Genomic DNA, 26,511 nt, shown 5'->3' with positions numbered 1-26,511 from the left:
TTACAGGCTTGCGGCAAGTGAAGGATGCATTTCTGTTTCATGGGCATCCTGCTTGTCTGATGCAGTCACAGTCCCCTTCTCACTGCAATAAGTGTTGGCCAGATGATATTACAGCTTATAATATCTGCAAAAGAGGTGGATTCTGGACTGTACAGAGTTATTGAAAGCTGAATAGTGGCAGCTAAAAACAAAGCACTTGTACATCTCCTAAGACAGACATTACTATATAATTAACAAGAACACAAGCTGGATGAATTTAAATATAAAATTATGTGTATTTCATGGTTTCAAACAGAAGTTTCCCCCTTCCTGTTTTATATTGTGTTTTATTGATTATTAATCAAAGACACATTTATGGGATTAAAAAAAGAAATAATCCTAAACCATTAGAGGTACAACATTAAAATAGCTCACCGGCCAATGATAATGCAGTATTGTAATATATTTGTTGTTTTCAAAACTCCTAACTTACTTCCGATTAGTTTCCTTTCTTTCAATCAAACCTGATCCTTCCAGTGATATCCCAGCAAACAATCCACGTGACTTGCAATATGTATATACTGCAGCAGTACTTCGTATTGCAACATCACCCTCCAAATTTCTAGAAGAACAAAATAAATACAACAGTGAAACTCTTTCAACATTTATTAAGATTTCAGGGCACTGCAAAAGTATTGACGTTCTCAAACGGTTTTCTGTATATTTCATATTGATTCAGTATGAGATGCAACCTTGCAGAATGTACACACCATATTATCTGTTGGTCAACGAAGACATGAATTAAACCGTGTGAAAACACAGTCAATAAGTAAATAAATACAGGTTACTGTTCATATGTTACTTTGTTATGGCATCTCTAGGTCAAGATCCAATATATATCGCTTGGATGCGGCACTGATGTGACGATATCGGATTTAGCTTTAGCAACTCAGTGAAGTCTATCAATAAATAGAAGATAAATCACACACATACATTCTGGTGTCATGAACGTCAGGTCATCCTCCAACTCTCCGCAATACTAATCTTAATTCACATGTGAAGCTTTCTATTAAACATAAAGAGTCACTAAATACCACATATTATTAAAGTGTTATTAAATATGCAAGCCCAGTCATTACAGAAATATAAAAAAAGTAATTATTATGTTTAAATGTTCATTAATGTCATAATACTTATTTAGCCTATTTCACTTTACTTGTATAGATTATCAGCACATAAAAAAGGCTTATATTTGATACATTAAAACAGTTTTATAAAGTTTTGTTTGACTATGGAATAGGGCTATAAGCATAAATCATTTTCTTAGAAAAAGAAAATGAGTACCTATCCATGATAGCTTGGGAGATTTGTAGTCATTTTAACTGCATTTGGTTTGATCAGAGCCAAATGTAAATATTTTACAACTGGCTATATCTCCAGTTTGAGATTTGAGGTCTTTTGATTTATAATCATTTCCTTATTTACTATGGCATCACACAAGACCTGCTAGGAATGTAAGGAGTCTGTTGGAGATTTAACATTTCCTACTATGAGTATACAGCTATTATCCTCCTGTAATGTTTGTACACTCTGTTACTACTGCTTAGAATCCTTAATTTAACATTGCTTTCGTCAAAATGTAACAAATGGCGATGTCAGTCGAGTTTCATTGATTGTGAAGGATAACGTGGAGAGTAACAACTACAGTAGTTTACTTGTCTCCCTTTCCAAATAAAAAAGAAAATATGTGTTTGTAGTTGAGTTACGGGTTATTAGCAATAAAGGAAAAGGGACAGAGAATAGGGTAGTCATTTTAAATAATTTTAAGCAAATTACACTAGCACTTTGCTATAATTTACTACTATTACAGGCTCAGATTTGAAGCTATTAAATTTGTTTATTGCAATGTCATAGATATACGAGACATATGCGAGTTAAGTAAAATGGATCAATGTCACATAAGTTTAAAGGGAAATGTATTTGTGAATACAAAAAATATTGATTTCAATGAGTTGAGGGACACCTCTCGCCTATATAATCAAATTTGTATATGTCTCCCCAAGACAAGAATTTCACAGGATGCTTAATGCTAAATAGTTCCTTGTTTATAAATATAAATAGATGAAAAAGAGAAGAAAACAAGGTGAATTGGAGAATACCATACGGTGTAACAGTGATATCTCACAAACCATTTACACGATAACCAAACTAGATGATTAAGATATCACATTTAGGGAATTTTTCAAGGGATTTATTCTCTAGGGATAATCTGTAATAGTTAATATTTGAATCTTTGCACATTTTCCTGGAAGCTCACATTTTACTACCCTATTTTCATTTTGTGGTTCACAAATTCCAGATACGAGCCAATGGATTAGAATTCAGGTATAGCATAGCAAACTCAGTTGTTCGATAGTTTTGTGTCTGGCCCATAAAATTCTCCAGTCATGAGCCATTGGAGTACAACAGGAGTAAAACATGTTGTGGAAGTGTTTATGTTTGTAACTTTGAGCTCCCCTTTTTACCATATGGAATTTTAATGAATTGACTTAATGTCAATGTATGGGAGCTCACTGGTGGAGAATAATATATAATAAAACATATATGTATAATATACTATACATATGTGTTCATTATAAATCAGGAAAACATTAAAGGGCTACTTCAAGCACCATGATCTCATAAGTGCATTGAAGTGATCATGTAGATCAGGTATAGGCAACCTTCGGCACACCAGATGTTGTGGACTACATCCCCCATAATGCTCTTACACCTGTAATGCTGGCAAGGCATGGTGTAGGCCAAAACATCTGGAGTGCCGAAGGTTGCCTATGCCTGATGTAGATTATAGTCGGTTAGAAACACAGCATATATAGAGGCATTAGATCTTGCTGGATACATAACTTATCTATAGAAGCATCATTAGCAGCCTGGAACGAGAGTTCTGGACTGCTTATGTTAAAGGAACGCTATAGGGTCAGGAAAACAAACATGCATTAAAACATATCTGCCTCTTTGTCAGTCTCAGCCAATCCAATGGGAAGCATTGTGATTGGATCAGGCTACCACTTATGCTGATGTCAGCAGGCAGTGGGCAGGTCTAAAGGAAACAGAGCCAGAGCTAGCAGCTCCAGACTTGAAAACAAGTAAGATTTTGCTATTTTTAGGGAGGCATGAGGGGACCAGGGCGGCTAGATGGTGGTTTTAACCCTATGGGGTCAGGAATACATGTTTGTGTTCCTGACCCTATAGTGATCCTTTAAGCTGCAGTTGTTCTGGTGACTATAGTGTCCTTTTAAGTCTAGGCATAGAATGCGTCCTTCCTCAGGATACAAAAAATGCTGGCTCTGAAAAACCAACTGTGGCATGTCCGTCCCCCCCCAATCCACCATGTGCTGTCCTAAGTCCTTCCTCAACCATGCCTCTGGTACATCCCTCCCTCTGTGAGGAGGAGTGACACCAAAGAAGGATAATCAATTGGGTTGCAAGGAGAACTTGGCCTTGTTGCAATATCGAAGATGAGTTTTCTTATTATTTTATTAGTTTTGGTTGGAGTAACCCTTTGAGATTGTGAAATATGAGCAATTAATTTTTTTGAATGATCTTCTATTTTAGTGACGATTTGGAAACAATTGATTCAGTTTAGTTTAACCAAACTAGAATAAACATTATTAGCATATTTTTTTACTGTTTTGCTGCATTAATGTACTTACCTCCCTAAAGGCCCAATAGCGACAGTAAAATTTCCTCCGAGTGTAAGGTTGCCACCTTTCGCAAAAGCTTCAACAGCTCTTTTGTGATTTAGTATAATAACTAAATCAGACACCTGCAATTAAAGGAAATAACAATAACCACACTTTCCAAATATCACAATGCTTTGAATAAAGTATCTACAATTTTCTACAAGAAACAACAGGCAAGGCAATGTTGGCAACATCGAGTGTGCCAGACTAAAAATAAACACACTCCTATGCTTCATTTCCACAGGTAGATTGTATGTAAATTTAATAAAATAAAACAAAAACAAAAATCATCACATCAACACCAACAGCACAATCTAGACTTATAATATAATGCACTCTCTTTGTCACACAGCCTGTGATAGAATCCCTATAAAAACAAAGAAACGGTATCAGTGTCCGAGAGAGTCCCTTATTCAGGTCTTTGATTAAGCAGGTAAGCCCATAACATAGATAAATGCAGATTAAAATCCATATGAAGTCATATACAGATATAAAAATGTCCTTTTAACTGCTGAGAAGGACTGAACAGACTAGATGGACCAATGTAATTGATTTGGATTGTGTTCAATCCTTGTATTAAAGAAAAACATGTTGCTTCCATAATACACACACAGTTTAAGTGCACACACACACACACACACACACACACACACACACACACAACAAAAAAAACATTGTTATGGATCTCCTGCATATCTCATGTTTTGAGGGGTCCTTCTTTGGCATAGAAATTTAAGAAATATGTTTCCACAACTATCCCATATATATACACACACCTGTCTGTGCTCATCTGCATCTCAAACTGGGAATTCTAGGATAGTTGTGGAAGCACAATTTCTTGAGGTTTGATTTTTTTTCTTTTTTTATGCCCAAGAAGGACCCCTCAAAATTAAACTATGAGATATGCAGGTGATGCATAACATTATTTTTTTTAATTTGCACTGTACTTGTTTTTTAATGTTGGGAGTTGTATTGTGTTTGGTCTCAACACAATTATTTGTTTGCATATAGTATATATGAAGAAGCCTCCAGTAAGTTAAGATGAAGGCAATTGCTAAAGTCTGGAAATGCCTTTCTGTTATTAGTATTTATCCACAATGGAAAACAATTACACTATATACTGATATATGAAATATTCATTCTTGAATATTACTTTTCCAAAATACAAGATGTTTTGTTATTTTTTTAATTGTATTTCTGTTTCATTAGTACTTACGTCATTGTTCTATGCTTGGGTTTTTGGATAAATGTACATTTGCTGCTTAAGATGATTTAATTTGACAAGTTAGAGTGGACTAAACCTTGTGCCCAGTAATGCATATAAATGGAGAAAAAAAAAAATGTATGATTATCAACACAGATCTAGCTCCCAAAAGAAGTGTAAGGCCACCCACTATTAAATATGTTATTCTATTGGGAAAATTAAATAGTTTTCAAGAATTTTACATGCACAGTAAAATTCTGCTGATTTGTCTTAGTTTAATATATAGGCTCAGAACACCTAAATAAACACACTGGGTAGGTCCACTAATTTTTATCAAAATAATTTCAAAATAAGTAATGTTTTCAATAATTTTAAAAAGGTTATAGAGCCTCATGAGATGGAAAAAATATATTAAAGTAAAATTCAGATTAAAACAATTGAAAATGGTTAAAGGGACACTGGCCACTATAACAACTTTCTAGGAGTACTCGGGTGCTGTTTTACCTAAACGGGTTAACAGTTCCCTAACATTATCTAGCCACATATGACTTTGGTTCTGTGGTTCACGCATCTGGAATTTCTAATTCCCCCCCCTCAATTTTGTGTACATGTGATGGTGTATAGAGGGTTTCATTTAAAGCTTAATGTAGTGGCTCTGTTGCCTAAAGCATGTCCCTGCAGGCTCTTCAATGTAAACACTGCCTTTTCAGAGAAAAGTAGCGTTCAGCGACTCCCCACTCAGCATGGGGGAACTGAACATTCAATGATGATTCAAGGCATCTCTATGAGGATGGCGCAGTGTAGTGTTTTGCTGTGCATGCTCAATAGCATTTCCTGTGAGAAAGCATTGGATTGGCGAAGATCATCAAGATTGATAATTTCAGCCAAGGAGGCGGAGGCAAATGCGATGAGATCGTCGCAGCATGGGAGAAAGGGTTCATAAAATCACCTATCTACTGCACAGGGGCGGACACAGAATTGTTATTTTAACATTATATTGCCAGAAACACATGTTTGTGTTCCTGGCAATGTTTTCTTTTGTTTTATTTCAGTACCTCCAATGTACTACAGTCACGTATATATATCCAAGAGAGTGTATTTGTAGAAATGAATTGGAAAAGTTTAATAAAAATAGCAAATTGAGGCCCTAGAAGGTATATTCCTACAAATATATTAGTGTGGTCTATAGTTTGGTTGTGAATGAAATGCATACACTTTATTATATATTATAAGCATATTTAAAGGGTTATTGCAAGCACCATGGCCACTTTATTGCAAGCACCATGATTTGACGTGGTCATGGTTCCTGAAGTCAAGAGCAAAGGGCATTATTCTATTTGTTTAGGGTAGTCAAGGTTACAAGAGTATTTTACAAAGATGAAAACAATGTACTGTGAGCCAAATGTTATTCTTATGAGGTATGAAAAAAGTGGAGAATATTAAAAATGAACATCTGCTTATGCGTAGCTACCATAATTTAACTTGCTATCCCACTCCTCGTCCTAACCTTTGAGGTGTGATTAGGGTCATTTATAGGAAAGGGAAATCTCTATTACTTTCCTCATTGTTTAAACAACATACAAAAATAAATACTCCCAACTTATTTCTCATGGCACCTATTAGACCAGATAATATGTTTTAAATTAAATTACAAGGTTAGCAGAGTGATATTATAATATATATATATATTTTTTTTTGTTAAAGGAACATACAGTTTAGAGGATCATCATTAAGACTTACAAAGCTTATAATCGATGTTCAAGGGGAACAGAGATCTCAAACCTCAAAAACCTTGGGAGTGAAGTGAACACTAGCTAGTCAATGTAAAGGGAAACTATAGTGCCAGGAAAACAAACTCGTTTTCCTGGCACTATAGCTTCCCCCTTTGCCAAGTCCTTTCCATCTCCCCCGTGTTAATAACCCCTTCTGTCACTTAACTGGGTCCAGTGCCAATGTCCCTCTACGCTGGCTCAGCTCTGCCCACGCTCCTCCCCCATCACCGGCGGGGGAGACTTAATGTGCATGCGCGGCAATGGCCACGCTCGCATTAGAACCAAAAGTCGTCTAAGCACTCGGAAGTCTCACTAGTGGCTGTCTGGTGGACAGCCACTAGAGAAGGAGTTAACCCTAGCAGGTAAATTATGCAGTTTAGAAAAACTGCAATAATTACATGCTCGGGGTTAAGGGTGATGGATGTTTGCACCCAGACCACTTCAATGGGCTGAAGTGATCTGGGTGCCTACAGTGTCCCTTTAAAGTCCATTCAACAAATACTGTTAAAGATCTGTTACCCAATACAACAGTATGGGGAAATGGGAAGCAGACAAATGTTCACCGACACTGACCAATCCACGACTTATAAGTAAAAGTCATTTCACCAAGACCTACACTAAGCAAATGCTTAACGATCACCAGCTTTTGAAAACGTTTTACTATGGATGGCACATGGGTTGAGTATGTCAAATGAGTGATGAAATATGACATGGCATGAAACTTGGAAAAAAAAAAGATTCTGTATGGAACATGTGATAAGATCTTGCAATGTATACGATTAGATAAAGAAAATAATGATTTTTTTTTATCATTGTTTTTGCACATGTGCTAACTTTTTATGTATTTTTATGTATCAGAGATTAATTACAGTGACTGTGCTTACTTAGTGTACCACTAGCCCAGTGTTCCAGCAAATGCAACCATGTCTCACAATGTAACACAAAGTGCTACTTTGCTACAAAATGCATGCTTTTTGGATGGCAATATGATGGAAAAACTCCCTCCATGCACTTTCCGACACAAACTTTGCATAAAAAAAAATGCTTGGTTTGACCAGATAGACTCTAAATTACATGTAAAGTTGAGAGGACTTTACAAAACTTTAAATCACATCTAAAGTCCATTCCACATCTGCACGCACGAAAATTCCATGCTTGTTGCCACGTACGCTAATTTGGGCTGTCAGTAACCGTTTGTCTGCATCAAACTATGAAAGTGTGAGATGCACCTATCTGTGTCAGTATGTATGACCTTTAGTATGTATGTCTGCTTCAATCTGTGTAAGCCTATTTTCATTTGTGTAAAAAATATTTAAAAAAAAAAAAATAAACAGCTTTACATAGAGTACACAAATAGCAAATCGGAAAAACTTACAGGCATATATATTTCTTTTTGATGTTATTGTGTTTTTCACTTTTTAATTTCTAGCTCCCTCTTAATTTAATATTAAAAAGTGCATTTTTTTTTAACTCTATGGTAATCTAACACAAGCAGTCTTCTCCATGCTCTTCTTCTAAGATCATCCATCCTAATGGGCTCTATTCCAATGCATTGCTTTGTAAAGAAAAGCACTGGGACCTACCGTGAATTTGTAGCAATTGTTCAGCCAGCACTTGGGTCTACGCACCAAAATCACTTCATTAAGATGAAATGATTTTGGTGTTTGGAGTGTCTCTAAGCATATTAATTATACAACCACAACATTATACATTTTGTAGATAGATCTACTTTAAGTACAAGTGCCTTCTAGAACAATCCAGACACTAAAATCACTACAGCATGCCCAGTAGTCAAACTATTTGCTAACCATTTGACTTATTACCTGGGTGCAGAGGGCACAATTATCAGCCTCTTTGGAGAACCAGAAGCTCTTGCTAAGAGCTTTTGTTAGCTGTCCTGAGATATACCATGTCGTGCAGAGCTGGCTCATTGGCTTAGATCGCTCTTAGCCAGCATTGTGGAGCTTAGCTCACTAAAGAGAGCTTCTGGCTAGAGAAGAGGCTGAGACTGGTGCCAGTGGACCTCAGGTAAGAAAGTGCCAGGATGTTATAGTACAGGGTTAGCCAACCTTTTAGCAGCACTGTGCCGAAATAAGATTGTGATGGCTCGTAGTGTGCCGGTCCTATTATTATTTTTTTAATTGAGGTGTGTATGTTGTCGTATTCTGCTTGTGTTATTTATACTGCAGTTGCTTTGTACTGTTGTATTTATGCGTATATGAGCTATTATATTGTACATGTTCATGAGTAGTTTGTGGTATCGTGTACGATACCTATGAATGTGGGCTGTGTATGGGGGCTGCTTGTGGAATTGTGTGTGTGGATGGAAATGTCACATAGTGTGTTTCGTGGTGTGTGTAAGTGTGGAGCTGTTTGGGGTATTGTATGTGGGGTTGTGTGCATGTATGTGGATTGTTAGTGGTGTTGCATTTGTGCGGACTGTGTGTTTGTGTCTGGGCTGTTCGGATTATTTGTGGAAGGGGAGGGTTATTATGCATTTTTGTGTATATCTAGCAGTGTGGGTGGCTTCCCTGGCGTCCAGTGGGTACCAGGCTGGCCAGGTACAGCTGGAGGCTGCTCTACTACAGTGTGGATTCCCATTCACAAGTGCTGGGAGGAAGTGATCAGAGAAGGATTTTCCTTCCCCACCTTTTCGTATTAGCAGATTTTGAAAGTTTCACTGGGACTACAGATAGGCCAGACCCTGTTTGGTTCTGGCAGCCTTGAGTGCCATGCACTGGAGTGTTCCTTTAAATGAAACATCCCATAATTTAACTAGATGATCCTCTAACATAGCAAATAATATGGTAATAAATAAAAGCAGCAAGTAAGGGAAAATATCCTGTTTGACATGTACATGGTTTAGAAAGTTGTTGTAGAAAGAACAGAACATAAGGTCACAAGTCATAAATAACTTTAACTGGCATCTCAATACAGAAATGCCCAGGATTACAAATGGGTAATTTCTAAAGTCTACATTAGAGTGTTGATTTAGTCAGGAGAGACATTTATTTGTAACAAGTTACTCAGTAGGAAAGCGGTCTACTGTATTTCAGACAAAGATGTTCTCCAATCTGTCTCACCTGGTTTTCCAATAAGTGATTAGTGACTCGTGAGATAGGTATCAAAAGATTAACTAACATCATTACAGAAAGATTTGCATGAGGAGAATCACGACTGTATTTTCAGGATGTTCACGTTACAGGAAGAGAAAGAGCACATGGAAAATGAAACTACAAAAGCAAAAAGATAAAGGTTTTATACTAATCCGAAATTCTGCACAAACCGTTTTTATTTAGCAGCTGTATTGGGGTAAACACTGTTATCCATGTGAAATAAATTGCACAGTTTCTATTCTCATTAGAACAACGGAAATAGTAACTTGTAGAACATGAAACATTTTACTTTCTATTATGTGGCAACACATTTCTTTATTTAAAAAGTAGCACAAGGACTTTGTGGTAATTATGACTTTGTTGATCCTACTATCATTGTTTTTTTTATTGGGGGGGTGAGGGGGGTGGAGGAGGGGGGGGAGACACAGACTTTCCTGTTCGTATTTCAGCAATAACAAAAAAGTAATCAGTTTTAGGTTATAATCTGCTTGTTGCTCTGGGAATAAACTCTTTATGTCAAAAACAAATGGCAAATTAAAAATTATTATATAGATTTCTACTGTTAGAATGTGCCTTAATATGTAAACAGTGATGCCCCCCCCCCTTTTTTTTTTAATTAAAAGTAAACTAACCAACTCCATAAAACTCACCTGTAGTTCAGTGCTGGGATAGGTTCATTGGAGCAGTTGACTCCAATGAAGTCTATTATCTTGACTATTGTCCAATCCACTGCTTCTCATACAGATTCATTAAAAACATAACGCACATGCCATGCTTTGTCAATCAAATGCTTCTCAGAGATGACAGAAGCACTGAATCCAATGATTCTTAATGAAAAGTACTGGACGTTTTGGGGACTGTCGTCCTATGTGTGATAACGTCAAACGTGAAGACTAGTGGTCTGACAGCCACTTAAGTGGTGTTTCCTGACAAATGTAAATATTGCCATTTCTCAGAGTCTACAATGTCTGACATGGTCAGATAAAAAGGCATTGGATCTATGTACCAGCATACATAGATCCTATACCTAAAGAGGTCCAGCTGGACGAAACGCATAGGATTTTATTTCAGGTTTTGTTTATGTGTATTTAAGTTTTGCACTGTATTTGGCACTTTCTGGATTTCTGCAACACCTTCTGGAGATTGATCTGCTTCATGCTGATACTCCTACATTCTAGTAAGCGCGCATTTGCATTAATAAATGTATACGTTTTATACAATCTGCAATATATTCTCCCTTTGCTTATCTGAGTTTGCAAGAAGAAACATCCAGGAAGAGCTCCATCATCATATTTTGCTACCATACAAAAGGGAGATATGCCTGAATTTCTAGTCGTCTAGTGAGTTCGCTACCACCCCTATTCTTTTTGTACCTATGGTATTACACTATATATATAGATTATATATAGATTATAGGTTCTCCCGAATCTCCTATACAATTTACCAAACTTGTATATTAACACTTTCGTGTGAGTTGGGCGTACTTTAATTCCTTTGCTATTTTTCTTTTGTTTGACTAATGTATTTGCAGTGTTGGAGGTGTTTACTTTATGTAAAGGGATCTAGTGCGTTCCAGGTTGAGCTTATAGTAATTTCAAGTTTTTTCTGCATGAATTAAAGAAACACTGAAATACAAGTAACTTGAATGGGCTAGTATGTGAAAAACACTGTTCTTCAAACCCCTAAGTATATTCCAGGCAAGTTGTAATATGAAGGGATTTTCCTATTTGCATGTTAAAATGAAAGTCACCTTTTTAGTCTTGTTGAGAGATTTGGGCATTTGGGTATTGATAATACTGAGAATTAACGGTTTAAACTGCTTCAAAAGAAGACTTGCAATTCAGGTTAAATTAAGATGTTGAGATGTCTGCTGCATTGTGCACCTCTGATAATGATAATGATCTCATTTTTCTCAATGAAGACTATTTGTCAATGTTTACTAAACAAGTGGGCTCTATCATTGTAAAAAGGGTTAAACTATGTATAAAACTGAGAGCAGGGGAGGTTTGTGATACACACAGTATTTACTGTAGTGTATAACCAATGTAATGTATTATAGTATTTAAATCTTACCTCAATTCCAATTTCAAATCCACCTCCAAGCCCAGCTATTCCAATCGCTGAAGGAGCGGACCATTCTAAAAATAAAAAAATCAGAACCATTAACATACCTAAAATAATGACATTCTTAACCTCACAGGACAGAACACACAGGAACATCTTTGAAATGTAACCCTTCTGGTATAAATTTTTTATTGTCTAATTTTTCTTCTGCATCAGAACTTTCTTAATTCATTCTGTATACAATCTAGGACTGGGAAGGCACAGCCATATTGAGATGATGGTGCGGTATCTTTAAGGTATTTTGGTTGTTAATTTTTTCCCCTTGATTTATTTGCAGTTAATTTCCAGGAACAAGCTATCTCCAACATTTCATTGGGTCATTTTGACAAGCGTAATTGGAGTTGTAATCTACAGCATACTCAGTGATGAAGACTGCATATGCATGCTTATTTGCTCAGCACAGAAACCTTGTTCTGCTGATGGAATGTTAGAGTGAGAATTTAATGATTACTGCTTTGAACACCATTTGAAATCTTCTTAACATATTTATCACAAAGATCACAAATGACATGCTTTACACAGGACAGTCTTTCTTTGAGACTTATGTCCTACTATGATTTTCTGATATCTGGCTTAGACTTATAGAGAAAAAAAAATGAAACCATGCATCTTAAATCAAATCAAATGCTGCAAAGACTTTATAGATAAGCCGCCGAATGCACCTAAACATTTTTTTTATAACAATACTTACGCCCAGTAGGAAGACGGGCTAGCACAATTCCACTTCCTCCCCTGGCAGTTACCAAAAAGCCAGCTTTTATCACAGACAAAATAGCAAGTCCTTGAGCTTTGGCTATAACGTGAGCTGTGGAAGAAACAGAAGGATCGGAATATATTTTATTTAAATATATTTATTGTATTGAAACTTGAGATAGGCACTAATTACAGTACCTATTGCAAACTTAAATGATTATCTTGATCTGTCTGTCATTTATTATGACCAGCAATTCCGCTTATAATTGGTATTGTGATTAGTACCAAATGCAAACTTACGTTGATAGTCATACAGTTTTATTGGTTTAGGAAAGGGTGTTTGGTAAGGGGCTGTAAGTCCCTAAACATTTGTATGGCTGTGAGGTTACGGATTGGGTCTCAACCAGTACTCAGGAACAGGTGCTAGTTGAAAATTTCATAGGAAGTGATAAGACTAGTAGAGGGGAAAAAAAAAAAAAAAGACAGACCAAAAATACAATTTAAAATAGTTGGTTAAAAAAAAAAAAATCGCTTGATATAGACATTTAATTAAGAAAATAAACAAAATACAAACCAGGAAGGGGTGGCAGAATGTAAATTGCACCAGAGTGTTCAATTAAGGCTAAATCAGTAAAAAATATATTTGAGAAAAAAAGAAACACAATTAAGTTATTGCAATACATACCAGGAATAATCTTATCTGGTCCAGTTCTAGAACTGATTTCTGTAAATTCTCGCAAGATTTTTGCTGCTTTTCTGGCTTCAGATTTCAGGTTCGAAGGAATTGGATTGTTCACTAAAGACATACAATACAATAAATTACTTTAGTGTTACAAAGAACCTTCTGGAAAAATAAGGAAGTGCATAAACAGTAAGGATGAGACATATGGTTTATAAAATTGTAGTGGGGTTCCAAATGCTTAATTAATGATAAGATCTAGTTGGAACTTCTTCTAATAGAGACATAAAGGTGTAATTTATCAGGTTCAAGAAATTGCTTACTTTTTAAAACCAGAATTATATACAGGTTATAATATTACACATATTTATATTTACAACACAAGTAAACAGTACTGAAATAAAGCAGCCTGCTTATTATAATGGGAAGGATATTTCCAGAACAAAGAATACAAAAACAAAGTTTTGGCCAAGAGGCTCTGGTTCTGACACTTAGACGACATGGAAAGAAAACCTGTTGTATTTGGACGGAGATTGGGCTATAGCGCATGCAAGGGGTAATATGGGCTGTAGGTGGTGCAGGGGGTAAAAGGGTATTTAGACAGTGTAGGAGGACAGGGATCTAATAGCATTGTTACCATTTATACCTGTAGTATACCGTTGTTGTTTTCTGAGCATACAGCTTTCTATTATTGTCATTTAATGTATTCCACCAATATTTCATGTACACGTAGTTATTAATATTTTGGTGATATAATTTGGTTGGTAAACCTATTAATTGTATGCAACAAATGTTTGCTTTACCCACCCCCTCTCTGTCCATCCTTTACTCCTCCTAGCCATAAATACCTTCATCTAACGCTTTCATCTCCATCCCTGTTCTTTAAGCCTCCCGTCACACACCCAGAGAGAAGCAATGCTGAATCTCTCCATTTTCTGAAGTGCTTTATGTGTGTAGAGTGTGTCCTCTTTTTCCATTTTATAAAATTGACATTTGATGTCTGTCAATCAACAGCTTACTAAAAATCAGCGCTTTAGACTGCCGGTTGTGTTTCTTACTGCTGAGCTCCATGGAGCTAAATTCAAGAGGCAGACAAAGACTTCACAGCAAGCTGTAATATTGCTCATTGAGAAGTCTATGATTGGACAGCCACAGAGAGTCTGTACTGCGGTAGAAAGGGAATCATTGCAGAATCTAACAGATTTATTGAGATGAAGTTGTTAGCGTGTCCAAAGAGTTCCTTTCATGGATGGTGGGAATGAAAATTGCATAGATGGGCGTGTGGTGGTTAGGGAAAATGTTATAGAGTGGTGTCGTGAGTAACAGTAGACAAGTCACACATAACGAGAGATGTAAATAAATGAAATCACATTCATGAAAAGATACAAATAGATCTCTAGAGATATATTACACGGTCATGTATTTTGTTTATTTTAAGTGCATCTGTTCTTAGCAGATTTTAAATGAAATCTAATAAATGTATATAATTATATATTATGTATTCATTTGGTGCTCGTGGCAGATATAAAGTAGAAAGCAACACAGAAATAGCTTCTGCCAAGAGGATATACAGAATTGATGGATTTTGAACACAATGATTAGTGACTACTCTGTTGGGAACAAGTTTCATTTTCATTGTCAGTGGTGGATGAAAGGAGGAGGCAATGAGCATATGTGAGTCAGCAAAGCAGTTTATCAGAAAAAAAAACTTGGCTGTTTAATTTGTAAGTTTATGAAGCAAGTGCGTCAACACAATATCATTTGCATTATGACTAACAGAAATACATAGTTTGTGCCTGAATTTCAGGTAGACTAGATTAGAATTATTTTTTTCTAAATGTTTTTATGATATTCTGTTTGTTTAGAATCCGTAACTGCAGATTTTTAATGGTTTTCTGGAAATACTATGAACATCAAATTAAAAGTAAAAAAATTATTGGAAATTACACCGAAAAAAATACCATTAAAAAAGTAATAATGCATGGAATCTAGAATAAAAATTTATTGATTTGAAAATTAGAATTAATTAAAAGTAACTACGATAAAATAATACTATTAACAAAACGCAGGACAAAATGTATACAGTAAGGTCCGGAAATATTTGAACACTGACACACGTTTTGTTATTTCGGCTATTTACCAAAAAGTTGGTTACAGTTAAATAATGAATATGGAATTAAATTGCAGTCTCTCAGCTTTAAGTTGAGGAATTTTAGTTCTTTTTTTTTTTATTCTTTATTTTTGTAGTGCAGGTATGAAGTACAGACTGACGAGAGGTACCCCAAAGGCAATCCTCCGGTCTTTCCCTCGCGTAACATGCGGGGCATATGAATAACATGCACATTTTTATTTTACTCAGGCTTATACATGTGGGTTTAAACACAGTTTTAAAGTATAATGCATTGGAGTCGGTATGAGAACTAGGCTATAAACATTCTAAATAATGTAATTGCGTATCATTGATGATAGAGACATGCCGGGTCTTTAACAGTTAAGACAATACATTTGGTATTCTCGAGTACAGTGAGAAAACGGATATGTGTAACAAGAAAGCTAACTTAGCTGGGTACATTAAATTCTGTCGCTTCAAGACTGTTTATGGTAAACTCTATTTAAAATGTTGGGCAGCTGCAGAGTCTGAGGCCTGGTAGGGTGCCTGGAAGTGATAGCAATTAGTATGTGGTAAAGTTACTGTTTAAGTTGTATGCTAGGCTAAGCAAATTAACATTACTGTGGTTGAAACTCTGAGAGTCTAATTTAGATGCACATTTTAGAGGGTCGTTTAATTTTCGTGAAAGCCCTTTGTGATAGGCTGCTATCAAAGCCTCTGGATCCTGGCTAACATGGGGAGTTATTACAAACTATGTGCCAGTAATCTACATAAAACAAACCTATCCACAACAGTGGTCATGACATGACTTCGCTACAGAGAAACGTGCTAGACCTAGCTAAATAAAACTCTACGTTTATATTTGATTGTGCTTATTTGAGATGCATGCATTTTGTCATTCAAGAACAACAACAACAAAAAAAAAAAATCAAAAAAGAAAATCAGGCAGGTAAACCTTTAGAGAAAATGTTAAACAGTAGGGCTGTATGGTACTGGAAGTCCATGGTGCTGCGTAGGGCCTTCTCCAGTGCTTGGGTGAGGTGTCTCGGCCTCAGTCCACTGAATTGACGGTAGTCAGCCAACGCCTACTCTGCTTATCCATTGGGGTTGTGCGGAGGCCTCTTGGGCTTGTATGGTCCACGCCTTGTCGGAGGCCTGAAGCGGTACGTCCCAGACTCTAGGTCCCCCGGATGAAATCAAATCTGGTGGGCTTGTGTGCCGTTTGGGACCCAGGTGCGCTGCCTGTACCCCTCTGCCCTGGTACCTCTGGAGAGCTGATGCCCTTGTGCCACGAGCTCGGGGACCAGTGTGGCCCGAGGTCTCCCCTGTCGGGGTTGTGCGGTGGGTCTTGGTCTTTGGTCGCTGTCGCTGAGGTTTTGCTACCCTCCGCAGGTGTGGCTGGCAACTGTGGAGTACATCCCCTCTTGCTCTTGGACCAGGAGGGCCTCCGGTTCGGGAAGATGTGGCTCGGTGATCCCAGGCGCTGGAAGGCGGTAATTTAGCACCTTTCTTTGTAGGGGCTGCACGTGTTGCGGGCTTCATATGACATGGCTCAGCAGCCTGCATGCATTTTGTTAGTTGGGCCCAAAAGTTGTCGAAGATAATGTCTATCGGGTCCCTCTCGATTTTGCTACTGCCCGGCTGGGTAGGTTGGTGTTTGGCTTGCGGAGTTAGAGACGTTTTATCCGCCATATTGGAGGTACCCTCCCCCACATTGCTTGTGTGCGTCGCTTGCTGGGTCGGAGGTTGTGGGGTGCGGGGCACTCCTTCTGGTGGGGACCGGGATCTCCCCCACCGGTCCATAGGGGGGGGGGAAGTTGTACATATTCTTGTGTCGTCGCGCGTGGCTGGCGGGAAAGCGGCCGCCATTCCCCTTCGCCACTCGCTGCAGGCCTCACTTCACCATTGCGGTTCCCTGTGGTCCTTGGTGTCGGATGTGGCATCGCCAAGTTCAGGTAACGCTTCCAAACACAGTGGTGTATTTTGCCAAGGGTTTATGTCGCTGTATCTCAGGTTAATTCAAGGAATATGCTTTCCGCGGCAGGAGCTCTGGCAAAGCACGACCTCTCTGCTCGTTGGTTAGGCTCCGCCCCCGGAATTTTAGTTCTTAATTATGCAGCCCCCTCTTTTTCAAGGGACCAAAAGTAGTTGGACAACTGACTCAAAAATGGTTTCATGGACAGGTGTGGGCTATTTCTTGATTATTCCATCAATTATGCATGTAAAGGTTCTGGAGTTGATTTCAGGTGTGGCATTTGTATTTAGAAGTGGTTGCTGTGAACCCACAAAACATGGTCAAAGGAGCTCTCAATGCAAGTAAAACAGGCCACCCTTAAACTGAAAAGAAAAAAAAATCAACAGATTGGTAAATACTGAGAAAAAAAGAATGCACTGTAAGCCCATGAAAGAGAACAGTGGTGGCTGATCAAAGGATCCCTTCCATGGCAAAGAAAAACTCCTTTACAACATTTAGCCAAGTGAACAACACTCTCTGGGAGGTAGCCATATCATTATCCAAGTCTACCATAAATGGAAGACTTCACAAGAGCAAATACTTTCATACACAATGGCCTTATTTCAGGGCTCAGATATTATTGGGCAAATTAACGCAATCCTACTTAAAATTCTTTTTTTTTTATAATTTGTCAAGAATCCTTTGCAGACAATGACTGCTGAAGTCTGGAATGCATGGACATCACCTAATGCTGGGTTTCCTCCTTTGTGATGCTTTGCCAGGCCATTACTGCAGCTGTTTTCAGTTGCTGTTTGTTTGTGGGTCTTTCTGCCTTAAGTTTTGTCTTCAGCATGTAAAATGCATGCTCGATCGGGTTAGGATGATGTGGTATGCTTTAGATTATGAGCCTTTTCGAAGCCTTCTCCATACTTTTGTTCCCCCATTATTCTGGTACAGGTTGATCTCCGTTTCATCTGTCCAAAAATGCTGTTCCAGAACTCTTTTTGGCAGAGTCTAATCTGGCCTTTTCAATTGTTGAAGCTTATGAATGGTTTGCACATTGTGGTGAAATAAGGCCATTGTGTATGAAAATGCTTGCAATTCCTAAATGTTCCAGATTGTATTTTTGTTCAACTTCTTGAATTAAAGCTGGAAGTCTGCACTTAAATCTCAGTGGTTTCATTTCAAATCCATTGTGGTGGCGTACAGAGCCAAAATTATGAAAATTGTGTCAGTGTCCATGTGTCAATACTTCTGGACCCAACTGTATGTATCACCTTGTTTTGGAAAATCAATAGCTCATTAAATATAGCTTTAAAAAAATCTATCACAAATAGGTTAAACTCTTAGACTCAGCATTCAGGGTCGACCGCAGTTCAATATTGAATTTTAGTAAAAATCGCCTCATTTCCCTGGCTTGTAGTCTTATTATAAAGACCACAAGCACACTGGATGAAAGTAGGTGGTAAGTTTATACCATGGGATATGGCCAGGAAAATAAAATTGTTAAGTATTGATAGGAATTTTCTGTTTTTCTGTCTTCAGAGTCAGGTGCATAAGATAGCAAGTTTTCACTGGTTCAAAGAGAGATCCAGAAAGCCCTCTTCAGCATCGTAGGCAAGTCCCATGGTTGAAGTGCAGGCCTGAGAGGCAGATGGATTTGCAGACTACCTTTGAGAATAGTTTTACCATGGGGTCTTAGTGCTGTCTAATGTCCATGAGGAATGATTTGGCTTGAACACAGACTATGAACACTCAGAATTCAACTTTAGCCCTTTTTGTATTTCTGACTGTACAAAGTCCAGAATATGTGCTTTTGAAGGATTTTGTCTATCAATCTCTGCCCAGTTACAGATAAGATACACAATAAGTTCTTGATGTAGTAAACTTTCTTGCTAGCAAAAGGTTTCTTCCCCTTCTCCAGATACTCCTTTCTCAAACAGGCTCTGCCTCTTAAAATTGAAGTAGCTAGTGGAATTTTTGGGACATGGATGTAATATTGGTCCACAAGATAGGTGGTCTATCTTTAGTGGAAAGAGCTATTGGTCTCTCTACTGCTATCCATAAAAGTTGAGAATACTATAAGTTTCTTGGTTATAGCGATTTTATAGCACCTTTTTTCCATATTTTTGACAATTCCTAGACGTGGAATCAGAAGTTACCCAAGGCAAAATGACAGTTTCTGGCTTAAACTATCTTGACCTACTACCTCCCGAGTGAATATGAGAGATTATATACAAGATGGGACAAATTTTACTCTGACATGAAACAGATAGTTCACATAGGCTGGTTCTGTTTTGTTGTCTATCCGTATAAGAGCCTATTGATCCCTAGAATTATTTTAAAAGAATTTCAAAACTTTGTAGACTGCCCCTAATTCAACGAATTGTGAAGGTAGAGGTTGTGTCTACTTGTCCCATACTCTTAGAACATAAATGGTCCTGTGATTAGTTCTCCAATCAGAATAATTTGCATTCTTCTATCTTGAATATTGTTATATTCAAAAGTTTGTTGAAATTCTCCAAATGCAATATGAGGCTCCACCTTTAAAAATGATATGTGAAAATTAACAAACCTTGGAGCTTCTTGATGACTAAGCTCCATTGTAACTAGTGTTTATTGTTCATAAATCAAAAACTTTTCTGTTCCAAATTGAAGAAAATCTCTCAAGTCTTTCTCTTACTCTACTGATCTGGACCTGTAAACGTTCAGAAAAACTTACACTCAGACTTTGCTTATTGTTCTCTGATATTTATTGCATACACGGTCTGCGGTCTTGAAGTTAATTTGCATTCTTTTCTCAATAATCTTCTGGATAAAATCATCCAAAGCTTTTCAGAAAAAGGAAATTCCCCCTGAACAGGTAATGGATACAGATTTTCTTTTGAGACATAGTCAGCACTCTATGAATGTAACCAAAGTGCCCCTCTGTATGCTACAGTCATGGCCATTCCTTTAGAACCAAGTTTGTGATATACATGTAGGCTTCCACCAGAAACTCTGTATCAAGAGCAAAGTCTTTAGTTGCTTTAAATTTTCTCTGCAGCAGTATTTACCCCATGATCGCTGCAATCTGGCGTTATTTTAAGAAAATGACGGAAAGTTTCTGTCATGCGTCCTTAAGAGTAGGTTTGCCATAATGGAAAATTTCAATCTGTCTAAAAAGGTTAAATCATTATAAACAAACATACCGTATATACTCGAGTATAAGCCGAGTTTTTCAGCCCATTTTTTGGGCTGAAAAACCCCAACTCGGCTTATACTCGAGTCAGAGTCTGTATTATGGCAATTTGCATTGCCATAATACAGACTGGGGGAGAGGGGGGCTGGCAGAGCTGTAACTTACCTTTCCTGCAGCTCCTGTCAGCTCTCTCCTCCTCCGCCGGTCCGTTCAGCACCTCGGTCAGCTCCCAGTGTAAGTCTCGCGAGAGCCGCGGCTCTCGCGAGACTTACACTGTGAGCTGACAGAGGGAGCTGCACAGACCGCGCGGAGGAGGAGGGAGCTGACAGGAGCTGCAGGAAAGGTAAGTTACAGCTCTGCCAGCCCCCCTCTCCCCCCACTGAACTGCCACTGGACCACCAGGGAAGGAGAGCCCCCCTCCCTGCCATATATCAAGCAGGGAGGGGGGACGAAAAAAAAAAAAATAAGAAATAAAATAATAAAAAAAAAATTAATAATAAAAAAAAGGGGTATAAGGACCACTATGGGAGGGGGGGGGGGGTATAAGGACCACTATGGGAGGGGGGGGGGGTATAAGGACCACTATGGGAGGGGGGGGGTGGGTTAAGGACCACTATGGGAGGGAGGGGGGTATAAGGACCGCTATGGGAGGGAGGGGGGGGGGGGGGTAAGGACCGCTATGGGAGGGAGGGGGGGGTAAGGACCACTATGGGAGGGAGGGGGGGGGATAAGGACCACTATGGGAGGGAGGGGGGGGGGGATAAGGACCACTATGGGAGGGAGGGGGGGTATAAGGACCACTATGGGAGGGAGGGGGGGTATAAGGACCACTATGGGAGGGAGGGGGGTATAAGGACCACTATGGGAGGGAGGGGGGATAAGGACCACTATGGGAGGGAGGGGGGGGTATAAGGACCACTATTGGAGGGAGGGGGGTATAAGAACCACTATGGGAGGGAGGGGGGGTATAAGGACCACTATGGGAGGGAGGGGGGGTATAAGGACCACTATGGGAGGGGGTGGGATAAGGACCACTATGGGAGGGAGGGGGGTATAAGGACCATTATGGGAGGGAGGGGGGGGGGGTATATGGACCACTATGGGAGGGATGGGGGGGGATAAGGAACACTATGGGAGGGAGAAGGGGGATAAGGACCACTATGAGAGGGAGGGGGAAGTAAGGACCACTAGGGGAGGGGAGGGTAAGGACCACTGGGGGAGGGGTGAGTCAGGACCACTGGGGGAGGGGAGTGAAGGAACACGGGGGTGGGGAGGTAAGGACCACTGAGGGAGGAGGAGGGGAAGTCAGGACATATGGGGGGGGGAGGGGCGGCAAAAAATTTTTTGCCTACGGCGGCAAATATCCTTGCACCGGCCCTGCACACACTGCACACACACACTGCATTCATGCACACACACACTGCATTCATGCACACACACACTGCACTCATACACACACGCTGCACTCATACACACACACACATACGCACACACTGCATTCATTATACACACACTGTAAATAAATATTCAATTAATATATTTTTTTTAGGATCTAATTTTATTTAGAAATTTACCAGTAGCTGCTGCATTTCCCACCCTAGTCTTATACTCGAGTCAATAAGTTTTCCCAGTTTTTTGGGATAAAATTAGGGGCCTCGGCTTATATTCGGGTCGGCTTATACTCGAGTATATACGGTACCTCATAATATGCAATAAGTTTTATGTTTGTAAAATTCAGACCTAGCTCAAATGAGGCTTTCAATAAAGTAGCTATGACAAGATTAATTTATTAATTAGAATACTGCAAAAAGAAAAGGAAAAAACCACACACACAAAAAAAACCACACACCAGCTATGGCTGTGTCCAATGACATTATCTCAGTTAATATATTGGGTGTTAGAATTTGGTCGCTAAACTTTTCAATTGTATACAATACATGGTTAATCTACCCTCCTCTTTCCTCACACTCACTGAAATAGGGCCAGCACGTCCTATAGGCGACTAGGGCGGTCGCCTTGGGCGCACTGGCCGGGGGGGGGGGGGCGCAAGTTTCAAGTGACCCGGTAGGAGGGAAGTGCACAGCACTCCCTCCTACCTGTCACTCAGTGTAGCGTGGCCGGAAATGTATCCCACATTGTGCTGACAGGATCTGGATGGTATGGTCCCAGTGAACAGATGATTCTATGCAATACAGGACAGAGAGAGGCAGAAAACCCGAATTGAATAGTATCTTTCTCAATTTATTATAAAAAAGGTTAAAAACTCTTATTTTGCAATTGGTGGGTATGCCAGTAAAAACTATCCACATACAAGCATGTAAGGACAGAATAAAACAGCTTTCTCCATTCAATACAGTCACTTCCAGGTTCGCCAGTATCGATCACGTGATCTCTTCCGGATCCTTCTCTCCTGTGACGTCACACATGAGGCGTTTCACCCGCTTTCTTCCGACAACGTCATTGGTCCACAGCCCGTTCTTTTAAAATACCTAACTCCTCCCCCTCTTCCTTCCTGATTGGTTCAGAGGCATGGCTTCATTGTAGGGTGTTCATTCTGTGCCTCCTCTATGGGAGAATACAAATTGGCTATAGTCCATCCTCTTGTAAAGCATAGAGATCGTAATTGCTGGTGCAGATAGACTGCTGATTAATATGACATTTAAAACAAGCAAATATATTATGCCTTATTTCTATACATATCATAAAATATTAAGGAAAATACCTAAAAGATGAATTAAGATACATATCAGTATCCATAATGCAGTGCTATATTTATATATATATACAAATGGGTGCATTATTGCACATATCTATCTTGTCTTTAAAGTAAAATACACAAACCTAACTTGTATCTTTCACTGCTAATTCTAGATGGGATATTAGTGCAGTAGCACAGGGAATATGTAATATAAGACTAGTATGTATTTTTAAAGAGACAGCAGTGTTGTTCTGTGTCTATATAATGGAAAATTCCTTCATACTTACCGTAATTTTCATTTCCTGATAATTATACATGGCAGCATTTACTCTTGGGTAGCTCCTCCCCTCACAGCAGAAAGGACAGGAAACAGAACTCTGAAACTGGTATATATAGATCCTCCCCCTACCCATCAGGCAGTCTTTGTAACTAGCTTCACCTCCTATAGTATATGGGTGGGACCGTAATGCTGCCATGTATAATTATCAGGAAATGAAAATTACGGTAAGTATGAAGGAATTTTCCATTTTCCTGACCAATTCTACATGGCAGCATTTACTCTTGGGGAATACCCAAGCAATACACAGAGGGAGGGACAGAGTTCAAAAACAGCCAATAGCTATAAAACCATTATTGAGCTGTATAAATCGTAGAAGACTTTACAAAGCCAAACAAGAATCAATAGGAAATTGTCATAAAAATCTGCTCAGACAAGACAAATTTCCCCTAGAGGCTGCAAGGTCAGCAACCTCCTGGCATTCAATACCAGAAATATCCTGAATAGATATAGAGTCAGATAGGAATTAAGGCCATAAAAGCACAAACTAGAGAAGAAAAATGTTACTGATATAAAACCGAATTGATATCATCAAATCAAAAACTCAACAAAGGCATAACTTCCAGTGATCATACTGTAACACGCAGATAAATGTTGGATGAGAACGGAGACCCCATGCTATTAAACATGGGGAGAATAACATTGAGAATCTTACTACTTTCTGGATGTATTTAATAAAGACGATTCACACCGCTTCCTCTTGCCTTGTGAACTACTTACCTGAAGCAACAGGAACAAATCAATACCTGCCTGTCAGAAAGGGGCAGAGCCTAGTAGAGAAATAAGAGTCGGTCATTAAAACACTGCAACAATTACCCGATGTTGCAAAATTCAGATTCACAACCTCACACAGTGGACGAATTGATACAGCAATGATCAGCCACAGGAGATAAACTAAATCACATTACTAGGCAAAAGGCAAGAAGAACCATATACAGATTAGTTGAGGAAAATAAAGAAATATCGGTATGAACCATAGAATTTGTGGCAACTAATAATCAATAAGGAGGCTAACCATGTCAGTACCTATATTTGTAAAATAGTACAGGTTATGCCAAACAGTTTAATCACATTTACTAGAGACTGTTGTGCAACATAAGTAAGAAATACATGGTAATAGAAAATATACACACACATATTAGGCAAGATACTGATGGGAAGGTGGTAACCAGAGGCACATTATACATTGTGGCAACAGACACAATAAGCAGGGCAGTAGAAGATATTCAATTATCCCTAGGAGAACAACCACATACTTCCTCTTACCTTATCCTCAGACAGTGAAGAAGGACTTATGGCAGAGCCTATGGTGATAATAAGCAGCTTGTTATATCTGCAAGATATCAACCCCAATCCAAACATATAATCCACAGGTTGGTCGCAATTACAGAACCTGTTTAGGGATTTCCACTATTGTTCAGGTAGCAGGTGAATTTTTACCTAAAATAGAAAACCTGGTAGGAAGGACTGGGGACTGGAAAGACCTTAAAATACGTGCAATCCACAGCATCAAAGTTACCTGAGCATATGAGCCTAAAATAATACCATTATTGCAGAAAGGAATTTATAATGTTCCCCTTCACAACAGGGGAATTGGTCAGAAGATTCTGATCATTAACACATTAAGAACCAGAAGCATGACACTCCTGACATATACGAAAGGGATTGCCAATCTTTCAGGAGCCCAAGGGATAAAAGATAATAAGATTTATGCTTTAAGGAAATGAATTCAGATTTAAAGACTAAAAGGTTATGACCAGGTGAGAGAAAAAAACAATATTAACAGCTTTTAAATCAGGTAATGGCTTCAGCGTTACCTACTTGTGAGATCAATTATTAGCCCAATTTGTACTCTTGCAACTAGTATGATCTACTTAGCTGTGAATTAGTAATCAGCATATATCTAAAGGTAAAACACTGTCACCAATTAAAAAAAAAAAACATTCCCTATCTTGGACAGAGAGGAGAGGATACCTGGTAATAGAAAGTCTATTGTCTCATGAATAATTACATAGATGTGCACCCAAAAAAAAAAAATAATTAACATTGATTCTGTGAAACAGTACCATGCTTGAAACACCTGTGGGAGAAGGAATCTAATACAAAGCCAACAGCAGTATGTTCCCTTATTTACTTCATTTAAAAAACTGAAATAGAAAATCCACAGTAGGCAATAATTACTTATCCAGTTACTAGTGCATTAGTATTTGCTAGAACTGGGCAGTGCTACATTTCAGCGCAAAACAGACCTTAGATCATTCGAATATACTAAATCTACCAATGCCGTATATAAATTGGGGTTATATAATAATACCAACCTGCATACAGATTATATGAATCACATACATTGTGAGAGTTACTAACAGCACCTTATGCACAGATATATCAGTTACATATACGGAGTCTGTTTAAACAGAAATCATACATAGCCTACCTCTGCTATATATAGTGACACTATGCCTGTACACATATTAAGATTATATGAATGAGCTAAATTGAGGCTGTGTTCTAACCGAACTTCATGCACATATTACACCAGTCATATATACTGAGGTTGCGACTCACAACCGACATAGAACCAGTATTAGCTTGGATTCATATAGCGGATGTGCCCTTTATCATTCACACATATTGTGTTTCCACTAATACATCAATCACATAGGGAACAGATACACTGAAGCAATGTCTCATATAGAGCATGTAGAGGACATATACTGAGGCTGAGTTTTCACAGCGACTTAGAGCATATAAAGAACACACACTGAGGCAGAGTCTTCAGATCAACTCATACACAGCCAATATAGTGGGTACAAATACTAAGGCTGTGTCCCCACAGCAACTCACACACAGAGCATCTTTATAGTAACTCACACAGAGCCTATAGTGGGTACATATACCTAGGCTGTGCTCGCACAGCAACT

General features: G+C 38.6%; 1 protein-coding gene across 2 annotated transcripts in view; it reads right to left on the bottom strand.

Moving 5' to 3' along the window:
* Window positions 1–26,511, bottom strand: part of SH3YL1 (SH3 and SYLF domain containing 1) — a 139,294-nt gene that overhangs the window by 80,898 nt on the left and 31,885 nt on the right. For both annotated transcript variants that reach the window (XM_063442217.1, XM_063442216.1), the window contains exons 2-6: window positions 13,317–13,427; window positions 12,630–12,743; window positions 11,888–11,952; window positions 3,693–3,805; window positions 473–601 (exon numbers count right to left, since the gene is read on the bottom strand). In XM_063442217.1, coding sequence (XP_063298287.1) covers window positions 473–601; window positions 3,693–3,805; window positions 11,888–11,952; window positions 12,630–12,743; window positions 13,317–13,427 — 532 coding nt within the window. The remainder of the gene's footprint in view (window positions 1–472; window positions 602–3,692; window positions 3,806–11,887; window positions 11,953–12,629; window positions 12,744–13,316; window positions 13,428–26,511) is intronic.

Source organism: Pelobates fuscus, chromosome 2, assembly GCF_036172605.1.
Source record: "Pelobates fuscus isolate aPelFus1 chromosome 2, aPelFus1.pri, whole genome shotgun sequence".
NCBI lineage: Eukaryota > Metazoa > Chordata > Amphibia > Anura > Pelobatidae > Pelobates > Pelobates fuscus.
The sequence above is the reverse complement of the archived record's forward strand: the minus strand, read 5'-3'. Positions and strand labels throughout refer to the sequence as shown.